At 43.5% G+C, this 18,602-nt stretch overlaps 2 protein-coding genes and 1 pseudogene across 2 annotated transcripts; all 3 read right to left on the bottom strand.

Moving 5' to 3' along the window:
• Positions 1-2,237: 2,237 nt before the first annotated feature.
• LOC110934201 lies at positions 2,238-5,828 on the bottom strand. The gene has a single exon (XM_022177386.1). It carries the CDS (start codon positions 5,826-5,828, stop codon positions 2,238-2,240), a length of 3,591 nt encoding a protein of 1,196 aa, XP_022033078.1.
• Positions 5,829-6,763: 935 nt separating this feature from the next.
• LOC110934015 (ankyrin-2-like) lies at positions 6,764-10,381 on the bottom strand. The gene is made up of 4 exons (XM_035989790.1): positions 10,286-10,381; positions 7,506-7,608; positions 6,848-7,333; positions 6,764-6,777 (listed from the first exon to the last, which is right to left on the bottom strand). Exons 1-4 carry the CDS (start codon positions 10,379-10,381, stop codon positions 6,764-6,766), a joined length of 699 nt encoding a protein of 232 aa, XP_035845683.1.
• A 294-nt stretch (positions 10,382-10,675) lies between these two features.
• LOC110934025 lies at positions 10,676-16,960 on the bottom strand (annotated as a pseudogene).
• Between the last annotated feature and the right edge of the window lie 1,642 nt (positions 16,961-18,602).

Below are 18,602 nucleotides of genomic sequence, written 5' to 3'. Positions count from 1 at the left end.
TAATGAAAGATATTTCGTGTTTAAGGGTTTTATTTTTACCGGTTAATGCATTCATTGTGCGATGGTAACTTTTGTAGTAGATGAATTTAAATCTTTATTAAACTTGCATTAAGCAAAAAAGGAAAACAGAGAAAAGTCCCGTCACGGGTTACAAGTGTAAGCTGGAGGAGGTGATTAACTCTTGCTGTTAGGAGCAAGGCATTACAAATAGCATTTCTTCAACTGGGCGATGTTCCAACTGCGCGGGACCGGCGTGCCATCTAGTCGGGACAGGCGATAGGCCCCTTTGCCCAGGTCTTCTTGTATGACATAGGGGCCTTCCCAGTTAGGGCCCAGTTTTCCCGCCGGTTCCATTCGACTTGCTTCATTATCGCGCATGACGTAATCGCCTACCTTGAAACTTAGTTTGGCCACCCGTTTGTTGTAATATTTTTCCAGAGCTTTTTTGTATCGCGCCTCGCTGATAGCGGCCGCCTCGCGCCTCTCTTCCAACAAATCCAGGCTCTCTCTCATCGATTGATCATTGTTGTTGTTTACCTTGAGGCGGCGTAACGACGGCAACCCTACTTCAGCAGGTATCATCGCCTCCATTCCATAGGTAAGGCTGAATGGGGTTTCGTTGTTGCTAGTCTTGGGCATTGTTCGATGCGCCCAAAGGACATGTGGCAACTCCTCCACCCACGAGCTTCCCTCGTGTCCTAGCCGCATTTTGATACCCTCTAGCAAGCTCCTGTTCGTCCGCTCCACCTGCCCGTTACCCTGTGGGTGTGCTACCGACGTGAAGATCTGCTGAATGTGGAGGTCGGCGCACCATTCCTGGAAAATTCTATCCGTGAACTGCGTCCCATTGTCACTCACCAGGTAGAGTGGTAAGCCAAACCTGCATACAATGTGTTCCCAGAGAAACTTTTTGGCGTTTTCCGCCGTTATCTTAGCCAAAGGTTTCGCTTCCACCCATTTGGTGAAGTAATCAACCGCCACGATTAAATATCTTAATTTCCCGGGAGCTGGTGGGAAAGGTCCCACGATATCTACAGCCCATTTCTGAAAGGGCCATGCTGATGTCACTGGTACCAGACTATTTTTGGGCCGAATTGTTTGAGGGGCGAACTTCTGACAGCTGAGGCATCGTCGCAATTCTCTGACAGCGTCTTCGTGCATCCCGGGCCAGTAGTACCCCGCACTATGAATTTTGGCGACCACTGCTCGAGGCCCGGCGTGTATACCGCATATACCCTCATGTATTTCGCTGACGAGGTATTTCGCTTCTACCGGGGAAACACATCGCAGCAGCGGACCCAAGTAAGATTTTCGATACAGGACACCATCGTTGACTTCATATTGCAGCGCTTTCGTTTGTACCTTTCGTGCTTCGCCCTTGGCGGGGGGTAGCTCGCCTGTTTTAAGAAAAAGTAGGATCGGGGTATACCAACAGGGTTCTTCTATTGTGACAGCGGAAACGCTCCGTGGTTCGATTGAGGGTGTCTGTAATGTTTCAACTTTGACTTCCCTCTCCATGCCGGAGGTGGCGAGTTTGCTTAAGGCGTCCGCTATCTGATTCTTCCCTCTGTGCACGTGGTTAAGTGTGACTTTGTCGAAAGAATTCATGAGCTCTTTGGTTTTTGCCAGGTATTTTGCCATTGCCTCGTCTTTTGCTTCATATGTTTCGTTGACTTGATTGTTGACCAGCAGCGAGTCGACGTACGCGTCTACCCTAGCTGCCCCCATGGATTTTGCCATTCGCAACCCTGCTAGTAACGCCTCGTACTCCGCCTCGTTGTTAGAGCACTCGAAGTCAAAACGTAAGGCGTACATTAGCCTGATTTGGTCCGGACTTATCAGCATCAGACCTGCCCCGGATCCCTTTCCACTGGATGATCCATCTGTGTACAACTTCCAAGTCTGCCTCGCTGTGCTGGTCTCTGGTATATCTTGGATGACCGGGTCCGTAACTATCTCTCCTTCCGGTATTTCGGCTAAGAAATCAGCAATTACTTGCCCCTTAACCGCCGTTCGTTTCTAATATTCGATATCTAGGGCTCCCAGCTCGATAGCCCACTTGGCCAACCTACCCGAGACCTCCGGTTTGTGCAGGACCTGCTGTAGCGGATAGTTAGTTAAGATCTGTACACGGTGTGCCTGAAAGTACCTTCTTAATCGCCTCGTGGCGTGTACCAATGCTAAAACCAGCTTTTCCAGCGTAGGGTAGCGCGTTTCAGGCCCTGCTAATACCCGGCTTATGTAGTATATTGGCGTTTGTTTTCCTTCCCGTTCAACCATGAGCACGCGCTTACTGCTGTGTGGGCCGCCGCTAGATACATTTTTAGCACTTCACCGTGTCTAGGTGCGGTTAGCGTGGGTAGCCTTTCTATGAAGCGTTTCATCTCTTGCAGGGCTCGCTCCGCTTCGCCGGTCCATTTGAAATTCTTTTTGTCGAGGCAATCTTTTAGCGTTTTTATGAATGGCAATGATTTTTCAGCATGCCTTGCTAGGAACCTGTTGATTGCTACCAGTCGTCCATTTAGGGCTTGAGCTTCCTTCAGCGTTCGGGGGGAAGGCATTCGCGATATGGCGGTTATTTTTTCTGGGTTAGCTTTAAAGCCGTCGCGGGTGACTACTACCCCCAGAAATTTCCCCTCTTCCACCCCAAAAGAACACTTTTTTGGGTTCAACTTTATGTTGTATTCTCTGAGCCGCTGGAAAGTTTCCTCTATATCTGCCAACATTTGTTTTTCTTCACTGCTCTTTATTACCAAGTCGTCTACATAGACTTCCAAGTTTCGCCCGATCTGTGTTTCGAACACTTTGTCCATGAGCCTCTGGTAGGTAGCTCCTGCATTCCGTAGCCCAAAAGGCATTTTGGTGTAACAAAAGATGCCAACGTCAGTGTGGAAGGCTGTTTTCTCTTCATCTTCTTTGGACATTTTGATCTGGTGGTACCCTTTATACGCATCCAAAAAACACTTGTATCGATACGGCACCAGGGAGTCAACCTTTAAATCAATCTCGGGCAACGGGTATGCGTCTTTTGGACACGCCTTGTTTAGATCTTTGAAGTCGATACACATCCGCCATGTGCCGTCGGGTTTCTTAACCATGACCGGGTTAGACACCCAAGTATGGTACTGTGTTTCCCTGAGGATTCCAGCTTCCACTAACTTGCGTACTTCCTTAACGACCGCTGCCCGGCGATCCGGGGCCATGCTGCGTTTACCCTGGGCGACTGGCTTAATGCCTGGGAGCGTGGCGAGTTTATGTTCCGCTTTATCGCGAGGGACTCCCGTCATATCAGCGTGCTCGAAAGCGAAGATGTCTGCGTTTCTTTTTAGCAATTGTTTCAAATCGCTTTTTACTTCTGGGGACAGAGTGTCGCCGATGGTGACCATTTGGTCCGGGTGGCGTGTGCTCAATACCCACCTTTCTGGTCCTGTGGCCCCCGCGGGCCCTTGGCGACATCGTTTGGTATCCAATATTTCTCCAATTCTGTCGCGGAATACGGTAGCAATACCTTGCGGTGTTGGAAACTTCATAAAACCTCTCGCCGTGGAGACTATGGCATCTAACTTTCCCAAGGTGAACCTTCCGATAATCACATTTTGGTATGACTCGGCGCGGACCACGAGGAAAGTTAGTAGTATTGTTCTTTCTTTGGGTGCTTGCCCGAAAGTTACCGGGAAGGTGATTTGACCAATAGGATCCACCTTTTCTCCTGTGAAACCCTTGATAGGAGCATGTACTGATTCGAGCAGCTTTTTATCCTCTGGTTGCATTCTATCGAAGCAATGCTCGTAGATGATATCTTCCGAGCTTCCGGTGTCGACCAGGATTCGCCTCATACGGTAATCTCCTACCGCCGTAGAAATGATCAGGGCGTCCGTGGTGAGATGTAAATCTTCCATTCGCGGTTCGATAGTCATTGTTGCCAACATCCAAGGTTCGAGCGTGGAGAAACTCCGCTTCGCCCCTCTTCTTATACCGGCATGAACCATGTTCAACTCGCGCGGCCTTTTTCCTGCCGCCTTATCATTCTCCTCCTTGACCACGGGCGGGCCCTGCTTGATATCTCGCACTAGGTGTGCTAATTTTCCTGACTTCACGAAATATTCGATCTGTTTCTTAAGCTGGAAACAATCGTTAGTGTCGTGTCCGCTCCCCTTGTGATATTCGCAGTATTTGCTCGTATCTTTGTTCGGGTTGTCTTTTAGTGGTTTTGGTGGATTGAGCCTGAGGTTTTCTGAGGCAAGAATTTCTGTCGGGGTCTTACTTAAATTGGGATATTCAGACCGAGGTTTTGACGTCTCATTCCTTGAGTAGGAGCTCCGGTGTCTATCATACCGCGCGTCTTTGTCGTTTCGCTGATATCGGTCTCCCCTGTGCTTACTCTTGGTCCCCCGGTTATCTTTTTCCTCCTGGTTCTTCAGGGCTTCTTTCTTTCTGTTAGCCGCGTGGCTGGCCGCTACCGCTTTTTCCTGTATAACGTATACTTTGGCTATCCGCAGTATCTCGTCTATGGTCGGGGGTACCCCGTCCCTTCCGTGCAACGTTCTCAGTAACTCGTCATCATTAACCCCTTGGAGGAAAGCTTCACATGCCAAATCGTTGGTGACGCCTGGTATCGCCAGGCTTTCTTTGTTGAATCTGATGATGAAATTTTCCACCGTCTCATTGTCTCGACGACGGATATGGAGTAGTTCGTTCCTATCTTTTGTGTGTCGGCGCTGTTGACTGAACTGTAGGATGAACTTTGATTCCAAATCTTCAAAACTATCTATTTCACCCGTGGGAAGGCTGTCCCACCATACTCGCGCCGCTCCCACTAAAGTTTGTACGAACATCTTGCACCATAGGGGCATGGGCCAGCAAGCCACTTCCCCCGCGCTCTTAAATAAATTAAGATGATCGTCCGGGTCAGTGAGGCCATCGTACTTGCCGACTGTTTGGGGCATCTTCGGTTTTTCTTTGATAGGGGCTTCAGCGATCCTACGCGTGAATTTGGATCGGAATGTTGCATCTACTGGTTTGTACGGCTTGGTTAACTCGTCATCTTCTACATTCACTGGCTGTGTAGGCGGGATGTTCACACCCGGGGCGGGACCTGTTCCTAGACCGGAGTTTTCCAAAGGAGTCAACCGGGGTCTGACCGCATTTTCTCTGTTGTGCACAGGTTCAGTTGGCGCTTGGGTATACATTGGCTGTGGCGTCGGAAAGTTCCACCACGGCGGCATGTAGGCCGCGTATGGCGATTGAGAGCTTCCTTGCGCTGTTCCCTGAGGCGGATAAGCTGTTCCCCCGTATGAGGGTAGATACCCAAAAGGGGGCGCGTAGCAATACCCCGGGAAATACATTTGGTTTCCTGGTGTAACAGGGGCATTCATTACTCCGGTTGGCATGATGACCGGCTGATGAGGTGGGGTAGATAACGCCGCCGTAAGTGCGGCTGAATACAGCGGTGGCATTGGATTGGAGACCAACGGTTGGTAGTATTGGGGAGTATTGGTTTCAGATACTAAGATACTGGGACTCGCCGAGGTGATGACTGGAGTGGAGTAAGTGCGCGAAGTCTGTGAGAAGACAGCAGTCCCTGGGGCAGAGGTGCTACCGCCTGTCCCTTCCATCCTCCCAGGTGGTGTTTGTGAGGGAATATAGAGGAAAGGGTTTGTAACCACGGCCTGGGAAGAGACGGTGGTGATATTATCAAACCCCGGTGGCGGCCCTTCTGCCTCGAACTCTGGATCTAACGATCTGGTAACGGCCGGGGACGATAGTGGGGTGGTTCCGCTTCCCGCCCCCAGCGCCAAGTTATTATTTGTCAACCTTTGACCAGCCATGTTCTGATCACTTGCCATAAAGTTCTTTGTTGCTCTTATGGTCCCACGGATGGCGCCAATGAAGAAACACTGACCTTAACAACACCAACAGCTTCAATGATTAGTGACTTGAACGAGTGGCTGCAAAACAGAAACACCGTTAGGACTCGTTACAGGAATGGGGTTATTCCTGTAGCCACCCTCCGGCGTGAGAATAAGTATTTGTTCTTGGGAGAAGTATGTGGGAAGAAGATGTAGGGGAATTAGATAATCATACCTTACGCATTTGTCTCTATTTATAGGTTTTCCATTAGGGTTTCCTTTATTTCGGGATACGTTCCGATAAACTGGAGATTTACACGATCTTCCCAAAAAGTGGGAGATTTAGTTGTGCACCTTCCATGTAGATATGGAAGATTCTAGAATAAATCTTTGTATTTATATTAATGTAAAAGGTTGTAACCGGGTCGGGTAACCGATGCGGGTCACACCTCGTCAGTATGTTTCCTTATTATTTTCCACAACCATGGGGCCTCCGAGTATTTTATCAATAACATATTTAGGCCTTTCCATTATCCTTCCCCAAAGTAATTTCAGTAATGTTGTGGCTTTACTTTCCGGTCTGGTCACCAAACCAATCAACGCCAAAGCTACAAGTAACAATCAAATAAGAAACCAAGTAGATGAACCAAAATCCAATTTACACATAATTACATAATTTTATATATAACAAAAAGTAATCACTAAAAGGAGTTGAATGTTCTTTGAAGGATGCTTACTTGATGTGATCTGACGGATAATAGGCCAACTTCTAACATGAAACGCCGCAGGATTTCGAGCCAATACCTGTAGCACATTCCATGCATGCTTATCTTGAGGAAGTCCATCATTCTCCTCTAGTATTCTTATGGCAACATCTACAAAGGTTTGGCAAATGCTAGAGTGAGTTGAACAGTTCATGAAGAAGAAACTAAAATTAAGAATAGACGTAATTGTGACCCTCTTAATTAACATAAATTTAATAAAGAACCCTTGCATACCAAAGATGCCAGCCTGGACACATTTCAACAAAAGGTTATCCATGTCATCATTTGTCCAACCCATCTGTCTATTGGATATAAAAAGACCATAGAGATAATTCACCATATCATGGTTTCCATGAAAAGCAGCCAGATAGAGTGGTTTCATTTTGTCACTACCACAAATTGAGGGCAGTGCCAGCTTCTTATCCTCAATCATAATTTTAGCCATGCTAACATTTCCTGAGATAGCTGCTAAACAAAAGGCTGTATTTCCATCTCTGTTCTGCAGTTTAAAGTCATCCATGTCATTCATCATGTTCACAAGATTTCCCACAAACTTGGTGCTATGGCCCGCTGCTGCTGCAACGTGAAGTGGCGTTTCATTATTTTCAGTAATTCTATACTTTACTAATTCTCCATCGCCCTGAAGGATGTCTTTTGCAACTTCCCAGTTTCCTTCTATTGATGCTCTATACAGTCGAACAATGGTATCTCTTCTTCCTCCTACGCAATTCCAGTATTATTCATGTCAATGTTCTATACTTCAAAAGGTAGTTAAGTGCTAAAATCAATCATTCTAAAGTTCTAAAATCTAAGCACTGATAAATGTTATGCAGTTATTATGGAAAATTTAAGGAAAAGAAAGGCATGCATGACCTTGTACGACCGCACTTACCATATAATTGATCTACACAAGGATTATTGCCTGTTGACGCTTGTGGCTGTTGCACGGTAACGGTTGTGTGGGTTGCCATCTCCTCAGACGTAAGCTTGTTTACCTGCACATTCATATCAATAATAACTACAAAGTACTGTGTAGCATGACAGCACAAGGAGACTTTTGAACATACCTGAAATTGTATGACTAGCTAGTTCTCTAAGTTGAATGTCTTCGTTTCACCAAGAAATAATTCTTTCTTTCTCACTTATATATTGTGCCTCATGAATGTGGAGGTAGACGTGAACTTATATAGAGTTGGATTTTTAACCCAATATAATCCACATGCTTTTTTTTTCTAGAATAAATTAACATAGACTTATAAAGGTAAAATAGGACAACTATATCTGTTTGGTATGGGGTAATGGAATAGACGAGAAAATGGAATGGACGAGGTCATGGAATGGACGAGGGAATGCAATGGATCATTACCATTCCATTTATAGCTTGGTTACCATGTGCGAATGGAATTAATTATTATCGTATATTGTTTTGTGGCAAGAAAAACGAAGGAATAAAATTAGCGGTGAGTGGTGGTGGGGGTCGGTGGTAGTGATTGTGGGTGGTTATAGGTGGCGGTGGTGGGTGGCGGCGGCGATGGGTGGTGGTGGTGGCGGCGATGACGAGTGGCAGTGGGTGGCAGCAGCGGCGGTGGTTGGTGGCGGCAGCGGTGGCATTGACAATGGTGGTGGGTAGCGGTAGCGAATGGCATTGGCGGTTGGTGGTAACGGTGGCGGTTGAGTGGCGGCGGATATCGGGTGGCGGGTTGCGGGTGGCAGCGATGGCGTCGGTGGTGGTGGTTGGTTGTGGCGAAGGTGGTGGGTTGTTGTGTTGATGATGAAGTGCAAGAGGGGATGGAATGAAAAAAAAACATGGGGGTGGACGGAATGATTTTGAGGGAATGGAATGCGTTTTGGAATAGGTGATTCCATTCCATTGACCAACCAAACTCCTTTTTCTTCATTCTCTTGTAATCATCAATTTCATTCCGTCTCTCATTCCTGCGTGCGTGAAGTCCGGGGTGTCGGGCGAACTTGGATATAACGTAGACTCCCTTACCCTGCATTTTCGCAAAAGAACTGGTTAGAGTAAACATGTTACATAAATAGAAACACTTGTGAAGGTATTGGATGGTAAGTAATGCTTGGTTATTTTACAATATGTAGATTAACGGAGGATAAGGTTTTGCTAAACTGTTTATACAAAAAAAAAAAAAAAAAATCCATCCGAATTTCATTGAAGGTGCTCTGACTTCGATTTTAATATTGCAAAAAAATAAAATAAAAAATAGCTAGAATTCTATTAGAATTCCATTGAAGATGCTCTGACCTTCAATTTTTATATCATACTATTTTTATCGAACTGCATCCCCATCTTCTATTGTCTTTCACCTAACAAACGCGTTTAGTAAGTAAAGCTGGCATGCCATTTATAGACAACAAAATGTAAACAATTAATATTTTATTAAAAAGGAATATTACCGTACACGAATTAAATGGATCCAAGTTAACGACTGATTCATATAACATCATCCACTAGTGTATTAGATACGGCTTTTAGCTATTAAAAGCAGTCTTGTTCAGATTACGCCAAAGAACCAATAACACGGTATCGATTACCACATCATTTTTGCGTGTTTTCTTAAAGTAAATTGAGTTGTATTTAACTGAACACTCAAAGATGAGCAACAGCAATGTGAAAGATAGTTCGCCCATCATCATATCTCATTATCTCGTACATATATATAGTATCAGACTATCAGGATATTCATGAATCAGCTTAACCCGAAACCTGTGTGTTCATTTTTGCAGCAATAAATAGAACTTGAGAAGAAGGGTATGTTTGCATATTATAGACTGGAGCACTCTCAGCATCTTATCATTTATCAATAACATCCGTAGGCTTTTTGACGTGGGCCCAAGTGTGGAGGAGCGGGCCATCTTATATTTGGATGCACAAGATCGCGTAACAAAAGGGGGCTTCACTAAAATGGCTCTAACTTGGGCTACGGGGGTCCGTTTTGGGCGTGTGACTAGGCGAAACGAACGTGAGAACGAGCTCCATCTTGCTGCAAACCGCCTACGGTCATCGTCTGGGCAAAAAACGCTTATTTCTATTAGTTATTTTCATTTTTATGTTTTTTGAGGTATTTTAGGCGTTTTGTTTTTGGGCTTGTGTTTGGCCCGTTATCTTTTTTAGGCCCATTTTGAATTTCTGTTCTTATTTATATGTCCCTCTAGTCATTTGAACAATCAGACTTGAATTTTGAAACTACTGAATTTTTCACTTCAAATTCCATGCCCTTTGGGTTGGATTTTGGGTTGGGAAAAGACCTACATCACTTTGTTATCGCTTCACGCACTACATCACTTTTCCATTATCAAATCCTACAGTCCCTCCAGTTTGCTAATTAAATTTACCATGTGTACAAAATACATAGAAATTACCATACATCTCCCTAGGGCCGGCAAACATAACCCGAAACATCATTTACGGGTAGGTTTGGGTCATTTTTTTCAACATCCGGGTTCCTTTGTGTTTGGCAAAAGTAAAAGACGGGTCAAGGTGGATATCTAACAAATTCTTAATCTAGATGAGTGGGTCAGAATGGGTTGGGGCATCTAACATAATGGGTTAGAACGGGTCAAGCAACTAACACAACGGGTTCTTCATTATTCATATTGAAGATTAAAGAGAAACATGTTGTAGCTAGTGTACATTAAGCCTCCTTCAGCTACCGCCTTGGTCGTCAGCCCACCGTCTTCGTCTACCGCCGTTGGCCACCGCCTTCGTCTACCGCCGTCGGCCACAGCCTTCGTCCCGTCGTCGGCCATCGCCCTCTCCCACGTCCACCGCCTTCGTCTTGAGAGTCAATACAGTCACAAAATCGATTCTCACATATTTTGAAACAATCGCCAACAAAAATTTACACAACTCTTTTTGTTCTTCACAATTTGTACGTGTGAGAGAGAAAGAGAGAGGGGTGAGAAGACTAAATAGAAAAGTGTTAAGTGTAAGATTATGGGGAAATCTCGAAACTAGCCAAGAATTGGTCAACTTTTCGAAACTAGCCAAAGGAAACGTCTTGTAGAGACGCTACCACGTTGCTGAAACGTCTTGACAATGGACTAATCACTGGTTGCCACGTGTCCGACAACGCTGAAACGTCTCAGAAGTCTTAGCTGAGACGTCTTAACATGGCTTGAGACGTTTCCACACGGATTCATATGGCTTGAGACGTTTCCACATGGCTTAAGACTTTTCCACATGGCTTCAGACGTTTCCACATGGCTTAAGACTTTTCCACATGGCTTGAGACCTTTCCACATGGCTTGAGACCTTTCCAAATGACTTGAGACCTTTCCACATGACTTGAGACCTTTCGACATGGCTTGAGCCATTTCCACATGGCTTGGGCCCTAAAATGACATTTAACTCTTTTTAAAATTAACCTTAAGTTACGTTAAATATATATAAAATTAAATAAAATAGTTGGTTGTTAGGTTTTTTCATATTTTTTTAAAGTTTTTACTTTTTCTTAAGTTTTAAAGTCTTTTAGAGTTCTTATACACACATACATACACACCATGTTGTAATACATATGAGAATTTCAAAAGAATAATTTTTCACAATCTTATAAGTTTTAGTAATTAAAAGTTTTGTAACATAATACGATTATTTAAAACATATTTTCAATTTTTAAACTAATCTTCTTCACGATTTTTAAACATATTTTATGGTGTAATTTTTAAGCAAAAAAGAAACGTAAACGTAGAAAAAAGATATAAGAGTTTAAAAATCGTGAGGAAGATTAGTTTAAAAATTGAAAATATGTTTTAAGTAATCGTATTATGTTACAAAACTTTTAATTACTAAAACTTTTAAGATTATGAAAAATTATTCTTTGGAAATTCTCATATGTGTTACAACATGGTGTGTATGTATGTGTGTATAAGAACTCTAAAAGACTTTAAAACTTAAGAAAAGTAAAAAAACTTTAAAAATATGAAAAATCCTAACAACCAACTATTTTATTTAATTTTATATATATTTAACGTAATTTAAGGTTAATTTTTTAAAGAGTTAAATGTCATTTTATGGCTCAAGCCATGTGGAAAAGTCTCAAGCCATGAAGCCTTGTGGAAACATGTCAAGCCATGTTAAGACGTCTTAGCTAAGACTTCTGAGACGTTTCAGCGTTGTCGGACACGTGGTGGCCAGTGATTGGTCTATTGTCAAGACGTTTCAGCAACGTGGTAGCGTCTCTACAAGACGTTTCCTTTGGCTAGTTTCGAAATGTTGACCACTTCTTGGCTAGTTTCGAGATTTCCCGTAAAAATATACTGTGGGTACAATACATTGGGACCATACAATTTGCTTATTTTTATCAATTTTTTATTCAATATGTTTTTGCAGCTTTTTGACTTTTATGTTGAATAATCAAACATTATACAAACAGAGTTACAACTCACACACATGTATATTAATTTTCTTACCTTTCAGAAAAAATACATGTATATTAATTTTCTTACCTTTCAGAAAAAAAACATGTATATTAATTTTCTAAAAAAAAACAATTTTTTAACCAACCTGACCTGACCTGACTCGAAACCCGTTCTGACCCGAACCCGTTCCGACCAGAACCCGTTTCAACCCGAACTCGTTTTGACCCGAACCCGTTTCGACCCGAACCAAAACAACCCTTTTTTTAATTGACCCGTTTTGACACGAACCCGTTTCGACCCGGACCGGTTTTGACCCATGACCCGACCCGTTTGCCAGGTCTACATCTCCCTTGAATCATTCATCTTTGTTTATTAACTTCAAAGGTGAATCATCTTTGATCTGCATTATTCATATATGTCAAATGACCAACCCGTCAACAATCATTCACCCCCCATATTTATGCATTATACGGAATTATTTATTGATTTGATTTTTCAAGTTAAAAGATTGAGCGAATGGCTCTCAGTAATGTAACTCACAAAATTTTATATATTCAGACTCTAAGATATTAATTTGACAATAAATATGTAAAAACCATTACTACAAACCATTGAATCGGTAGTCACCCTCTAATCAACCATCCACCTCAGAACCATCACCACATAAATATCATATATATTAATAAAATGGCCTTACACATCATTAGAAGTTGAAAATCATCATAAAGATAATAAGTTTAAAACAACTAGAAGCAGAGTTTTAAATCATCATAAATATCATATATATTAATAAAATGGCCTTAAACAGCTTTCTTCCATGGATTTGCTGCAGAGGAAGCCCATGCATTACCAGATGATGATGATAATAATGGTGTTATGCCACTGTTTACAACAGTGGCTCCATAGTAGACAGACCCATGAGCCAACTGCCTCATAGCAGTTGCAGCTCTAGCCGGATCACTGAACACCGCCAATGCGTTTTTATCATTCAACCACACGAGTTCGCATTCCCCGCCAAACCTCAATACCAAAGCATTTACATCTGCATCACTTGGCTGATCAAACAAAGCCACAACTAGCCTCGGATCCATGTCTACCAAAGGATCAAAGCTCAGTGTTAGCGTATGTAACCCTTTCGCACTAATCACCCGACTGGGTGCCTTAGATTTTGGAGTAACATGAACAACAACGAACCCTTTCGGCTCCCTTCCAGCAGCGCTTATAGACAGATTCCATCTCTCGGCAATTACCCTCACTGCGTCTCTCTTCTCTTTCCACGTTGGACAGAACACATGCACCTTCACACCACCTCTACCCCTACCAACCACCAACGTCTTGCATCTCTCTTCCACTGCCCAAACCCACTTTGGATCGCGTCTGAACAAGTCCCCTAACACATCAGGATTCTCCCCAAAATTTAAGTTAACCTCACCAAAAGCATCTGCAAGAACTTTTTACGCTCAATTTTTACACATTCATCATCACACATGAGCTTCCTCTGTCCAAGTGGGATCTTCTTGCCTTTTTCTTCAACTCGTTGAAGTGGCAATTTCAAGATTGCATATACGTCAAGAACATAGTCAGCATTGTAACCACTAGTGTCGCCGCCAGCATCACAAGGAACAGTTGTAGTTATTCTACCACAACCACATGTTATTTTGACAGGAAACTCACACGTTACATCTGGACATGTGCCTTCAGGGTGACAAAGCGATGTACATGTGTGCCTACAGTCTCTACGTGGTGCACGACATGTTTGACCACATGAAGCCTTAACAGCACCGGTTGTAGAATCACATGGAGCCGGGTGGCAAGTCCTCAAACAAGCATGCATTCCACACTTTCTTGTTTTTCCACATGGTTTATTACATGTGATATCCTTACATCGGATATCTTTTGAAAAACACGGTATGTTTCTGAGAACACCATGTCCCCCGATGCATTCCTTTGGTATAGGAGCCAAACAAGGCGGACAATCCCCAAAATGACAGCTGTGAGATGACACGTGACCACATGGTTTAGGAATTGAGCAAGGGTGTTGACAAGAAGGAGGCGGCGTACCACAAGCTAGTGGTGGTGGGATGGAAGATCTTCCACAAGCACATGTCAGGTCAGTGAAAATTATCTCGGGGCAAGGGGGGCAGTGCCCGCTGTGACACAGTAATCCACAGTCATGCTGCCCACATCTTAGCTTCTTCTCACAAGGTTTGGAACACAAGTGTGGGTGAGTAGCAGCATTGTTTGAATCTGAAAAAGAGCAGCACTTATCACTGCAACGATGTCTACCACAGTTCTTCTTGTGCCCACAAGGTTTGTCACATTTGAACGTGTCTATTTCCATGGTCGTATTGAAACATTCCACAGAGCGAGAGGTTGAACCACAACGACATTTTTGGGTAACCATCACCTGGCATGGTGGACACGGTCCTGGATGACATGTGACTTTACAACCATGTAACCCACACGGGAGGGGTTTGTCACAAATCTGTGGACAGGTCGGTATTGGATCCAAACAACTGCGCCGTTCCTCCTGTAAAGACGAGGTTTTACCACAAGAGCATGTGTTAACCCTTGCTGGCAACAAATCACATTCCCTACAAACACCAGGATGACATGATTCTTTGCAGACATGGTTTCCACAAGCAAGGGGCTTTCCACAGGGCAAACTGCATGAAAAGACACCATTTTCCTCTATATTTACTTCTCCTTTCACCATCATCTCACCACAAACAACAGCCGTCTCTGTGTTTTTCTTACAGAAACATGACGCATCACTGAGGAGGATCTCACAAGAATCACAAGGACACTCATGGCATATCTTGTCACAAAAATGACGCAGACATTCAAGAGGTTTACCGCAACCCTGCCCACAAGAAACAGAATTCTGATCAGAGCATCTTAAAGTGAGGACCTTTTTGCCGCAGGGACATACTCTTGGTGGAGCAAAAGCTTTACAAGGTGGGCAAGGTCCAGGGTGGCATTGAAGAACACAACGATGAGGACAGCTAGAACCAGAATCTATCTCCTTCTCACAAGGTTCCCCACACGAATGTGGCGTGAGATACGGATCCCAAGGAGGATCCGGCCTCTTTCCACAAAAACAAAGATAACGGATATCCTTAGAGGACATAAGCTGCTCCGATCGACACCCAGGGCATCCCCAATTACACCCTTCAGCAGATAGTGCCCCAGCCCACTTTCTAATACAATGCAGATGAAAAACCGAAAAGCAGCAAGAGCATGACCAAATCCGGGCTGATTGCTTCACCATATCATAGCATATCATACACTCAACCGTCCCCTTGATAAGTTTCTCTTTAATTTCTTCAACACGCTGAGGTAAACAACCTGTATTGCTTAAAGTATTTGAATTTCCTATAACACCATTGTCTGAATAACCCGATCCTTGAGGAACGTGAGAGCTCATGTCCACCTACAGAAATACAACTCCTTGGTAAACAAATGAATGAAGAAATCAACTGCAAACAAAATAACTACCGTATCCCGACTGAAAACACTAGTTTCAACATGCAAGAGAAACTGAAATAAGATGATATGTACCACTTGGATTGAGATAAACAGAATGATGATTCCAGTAGACCAAAATAATTAGAGAATGTGATCAAGACAATGTTTCATAGACAATTTATAACTAAGACAAGAACATACCCTTTATATGTTGCGTTACCTGTCACCAAAATAGTAAACCCAATACTCACAAATTACCCGCTAGTGAAATTAACCGTAAGACTAACATAGTGAACCAAGTGCTAAATTAATGGAAATAAACAAGACAACATGCATGATGGCCATGAAACATCGTATCATTAGAAGATGATGTTTACCTGATGTGAATGATAAATGATGAATCAGAAATCGAGGGAAGTGGAATGGGGGTGTTGTTTGGACAGAAAGAAGGTGAAACCGTTGGGAAGGAAAACTTAGGCACAAACTAGAATACAGATACGGAAACGTATCTTTTATTTATGGAATTAATAATGTATACATTAATACCGGTGATCCTATTGATTTGTGTTTCTTCACGGAAACAAATCTTTTGATTATTATCAGAGTATTTTATTATTTCTACTTCTTTTTTCGGTTTCATTAAGTTTAGTCATCCGTAGTAGAGATTGGCATATCGGGTTTTTTTTATACCCGGAAGCGGTTTCTAATCATATCCGGTTCTTGTATAAGTGTTGGTGGAACTGGATATGAACCGCTTTACCCGGTTTTAGACCATAATTACTGGAACCGATCCGGTTCCGGGTAGGGTTGTAATCGGTTCCTCGGAAGAACCGGTTTCATCGGGTAATTCAATAAAAACGCTGCAAACAGTTACTGTAAGAATCGGTTATTAAAAAAAACTTAAATTGATCAAAACTTAATATAATAAAAAAAATACAATCACTAATACTTTGAATAAAAAATTACATATTAAAAAAAAAAATACAAACATATTGCATTGTAACCGGTTTATTTCATCGACCATTTACGTGTTGAGGGTGCGGCCCTTTGACTTGCGGCTCGCTTTGGTGGGGCCACTTCGGTACAATCGTCTTCGGCATTAGTCCCTACTTCGTCTTCCTCCTCTTCATCAACAATCTTGTTCTCTAATTCCACTTCGTCCTACGGTCCACGACATCCAATTGATCCTTTACGCAAATTGCCATCTCTAATGATTTTGGTGTTCTTGTTCTTCGTATGGACAATACCCTGCCACTAAGAGAAAACACACTTTCCGAAGCTACGTTAAAAGCTTGGACCATTAGTATATCACGAGCCATGGTGGCTAGAATCGGGAATTCCGATTCTTTGACTTCCACCCCATCACAAAATATCAAACTTTTTATATTCCTCGGCGATCATAGTACGCGAATAATTTGTTTCTTTATATCCACCGAGTTCACTTGATGGGGCGTCACCCCTCTGTTGTTTAGCCATTTCATCTCTAACGACATTCAACATTGTTATGATTGGGTCTCCAATCGTAGTCGTAGCACTAGAGGCCGACGACCGAGACTCAAACAAACTAGTAGTATGTTTTTCCCCATGACATGTACATATATTTTAGGTTCATCCCTCATTTCCATACCTCCATCCTCTTTGCCCATCCTCACACCCGATCTACGTGGCGCCTACGTGACGGACCATCCTTCAAGAGAGGACCATCACCACACCGTGTATCCTAACTGATAAAATACCAGTTCAGCTTGGTTTGGGACTGATGCGGGCCCAAGTGTGGAGGAGCGGGTCATCTTGTATTTGGATGCCCAAGATCGCGTAACAAAAGGGGCTTCACTAAAATCGCTCTAACTTGGGCTACGGGGGTCCGTTTTGGGCGTGCGACCAGGCGAAACGAACGTGAGAAGAAGCTCCATCTTGCTGCAAACCGCCTTGGGTCATCGTCCGAGCCAAAAAAACGCTTATTTCCATTAGTTATTTGCATTTTTATGTTTTTTTTAAGTATTTTGGGCATTTTGTTTTTTGGCTTGTGTTTGGCCCGTTATCTTTTTTAGGCCCATTTCGAGTTGCTGTTCTTATTTATATGTCCCTCTAGTCATTTAAACAATCAGAATTGAATTTTGAAACTACTGAATTTTCATTTCAAATTCCATGGCCTTTGGGTTGCAATTTGGGGGTTGGGGAAGAACTACACGGGTATACGTAGAATCAACGTGCGGGGGGGGGGGGTTATTGCACGGACCTCCCGGCCGCTGGAGTGATCCCACTCCACAAGCTAGTACCGTCCCAATACTGCCTGGCGGTGAATACCCTTGGCCCTGAGTTGATTCCGTTTCCTCTGGGAAGAGGTGTGTGGCTTGTGACCATCACTGGAGTCGAACCCGGGTCTCTTGGAAGAGAAAGGGTGGGACTGGCCAACTGGACTACCCCAGTTGGTTTACGTAGAATCAACGTGTTGATCTTCATTTTCCGTAACACGCGCTACATCAGGGACTTTTTTGGATCGGGTTTCAGTCATACACGGTCCCACCAGTGATCTCCACACCCCTACTTGTAAAATGTCGCCATTCACTACATGGTGTTGATCCAGCTACTCGTGATATATGATGCCATAAATGCAAGTTGGCTAATTAATATTTAATGTAGTCAACTAAAAAGAATAAAAAATGATAGCTTAGCTCATACAAGGCACCCGATGAAAAAAACAAGAGAAAATTACCATTTTAGCCAAGAAAATAGTCAACTTACCATTTCAGCCAAGTCATGAGTCTTTGGAAAGACCATCTCTATTCCCAATGCGGCTGATGCCTCTTTTTCTTGCTTTTTTCTGTCAGCCAATCATCTATCGACACGTGTAACAGTAATGATTACTTCCAGAGTGACTCAGCCAGACTCATCCAAAGCCTCTAACTAGAGGCAAGCCGGATGGCTTGCGTCTGGCTCAAGAGGTAACACATTATTTTATGCGTCCGTCCCAGACCCGTCGGATGAGTTTGTAACGCAACAAAAAGTCAGGTCCGAGACGCATCACTTGAGTCGGCCGACGCAAGGCAGGCGTTTGGGTCAGAGCAATCACATCAGTCACATCACAGTCGCTGTCAAAAATGTTGTGGAGGATCTTGAGTGATTTGCGACGCTTGCCATG

The sequence above is a fragment of the Helianthus annuus genome, chromosome 1 (genome assembly GCF_002127325.2).
Source record: "Helianthus annuus cultivar XRQ/B chromosome 1, HanXRQr2.0-SUNRISE, whole genome shotgun sequence".
NCBI classification, from domain to species: Eukaryota; Viridiplantae; Streptophyta; class Magnoliopsida; order Asterales; family Asteraceae; genus Helianthus; species Helianthus annuus.
This window is presented reverse-complemented; position numbering and strand designations above follow the sequence as displayed.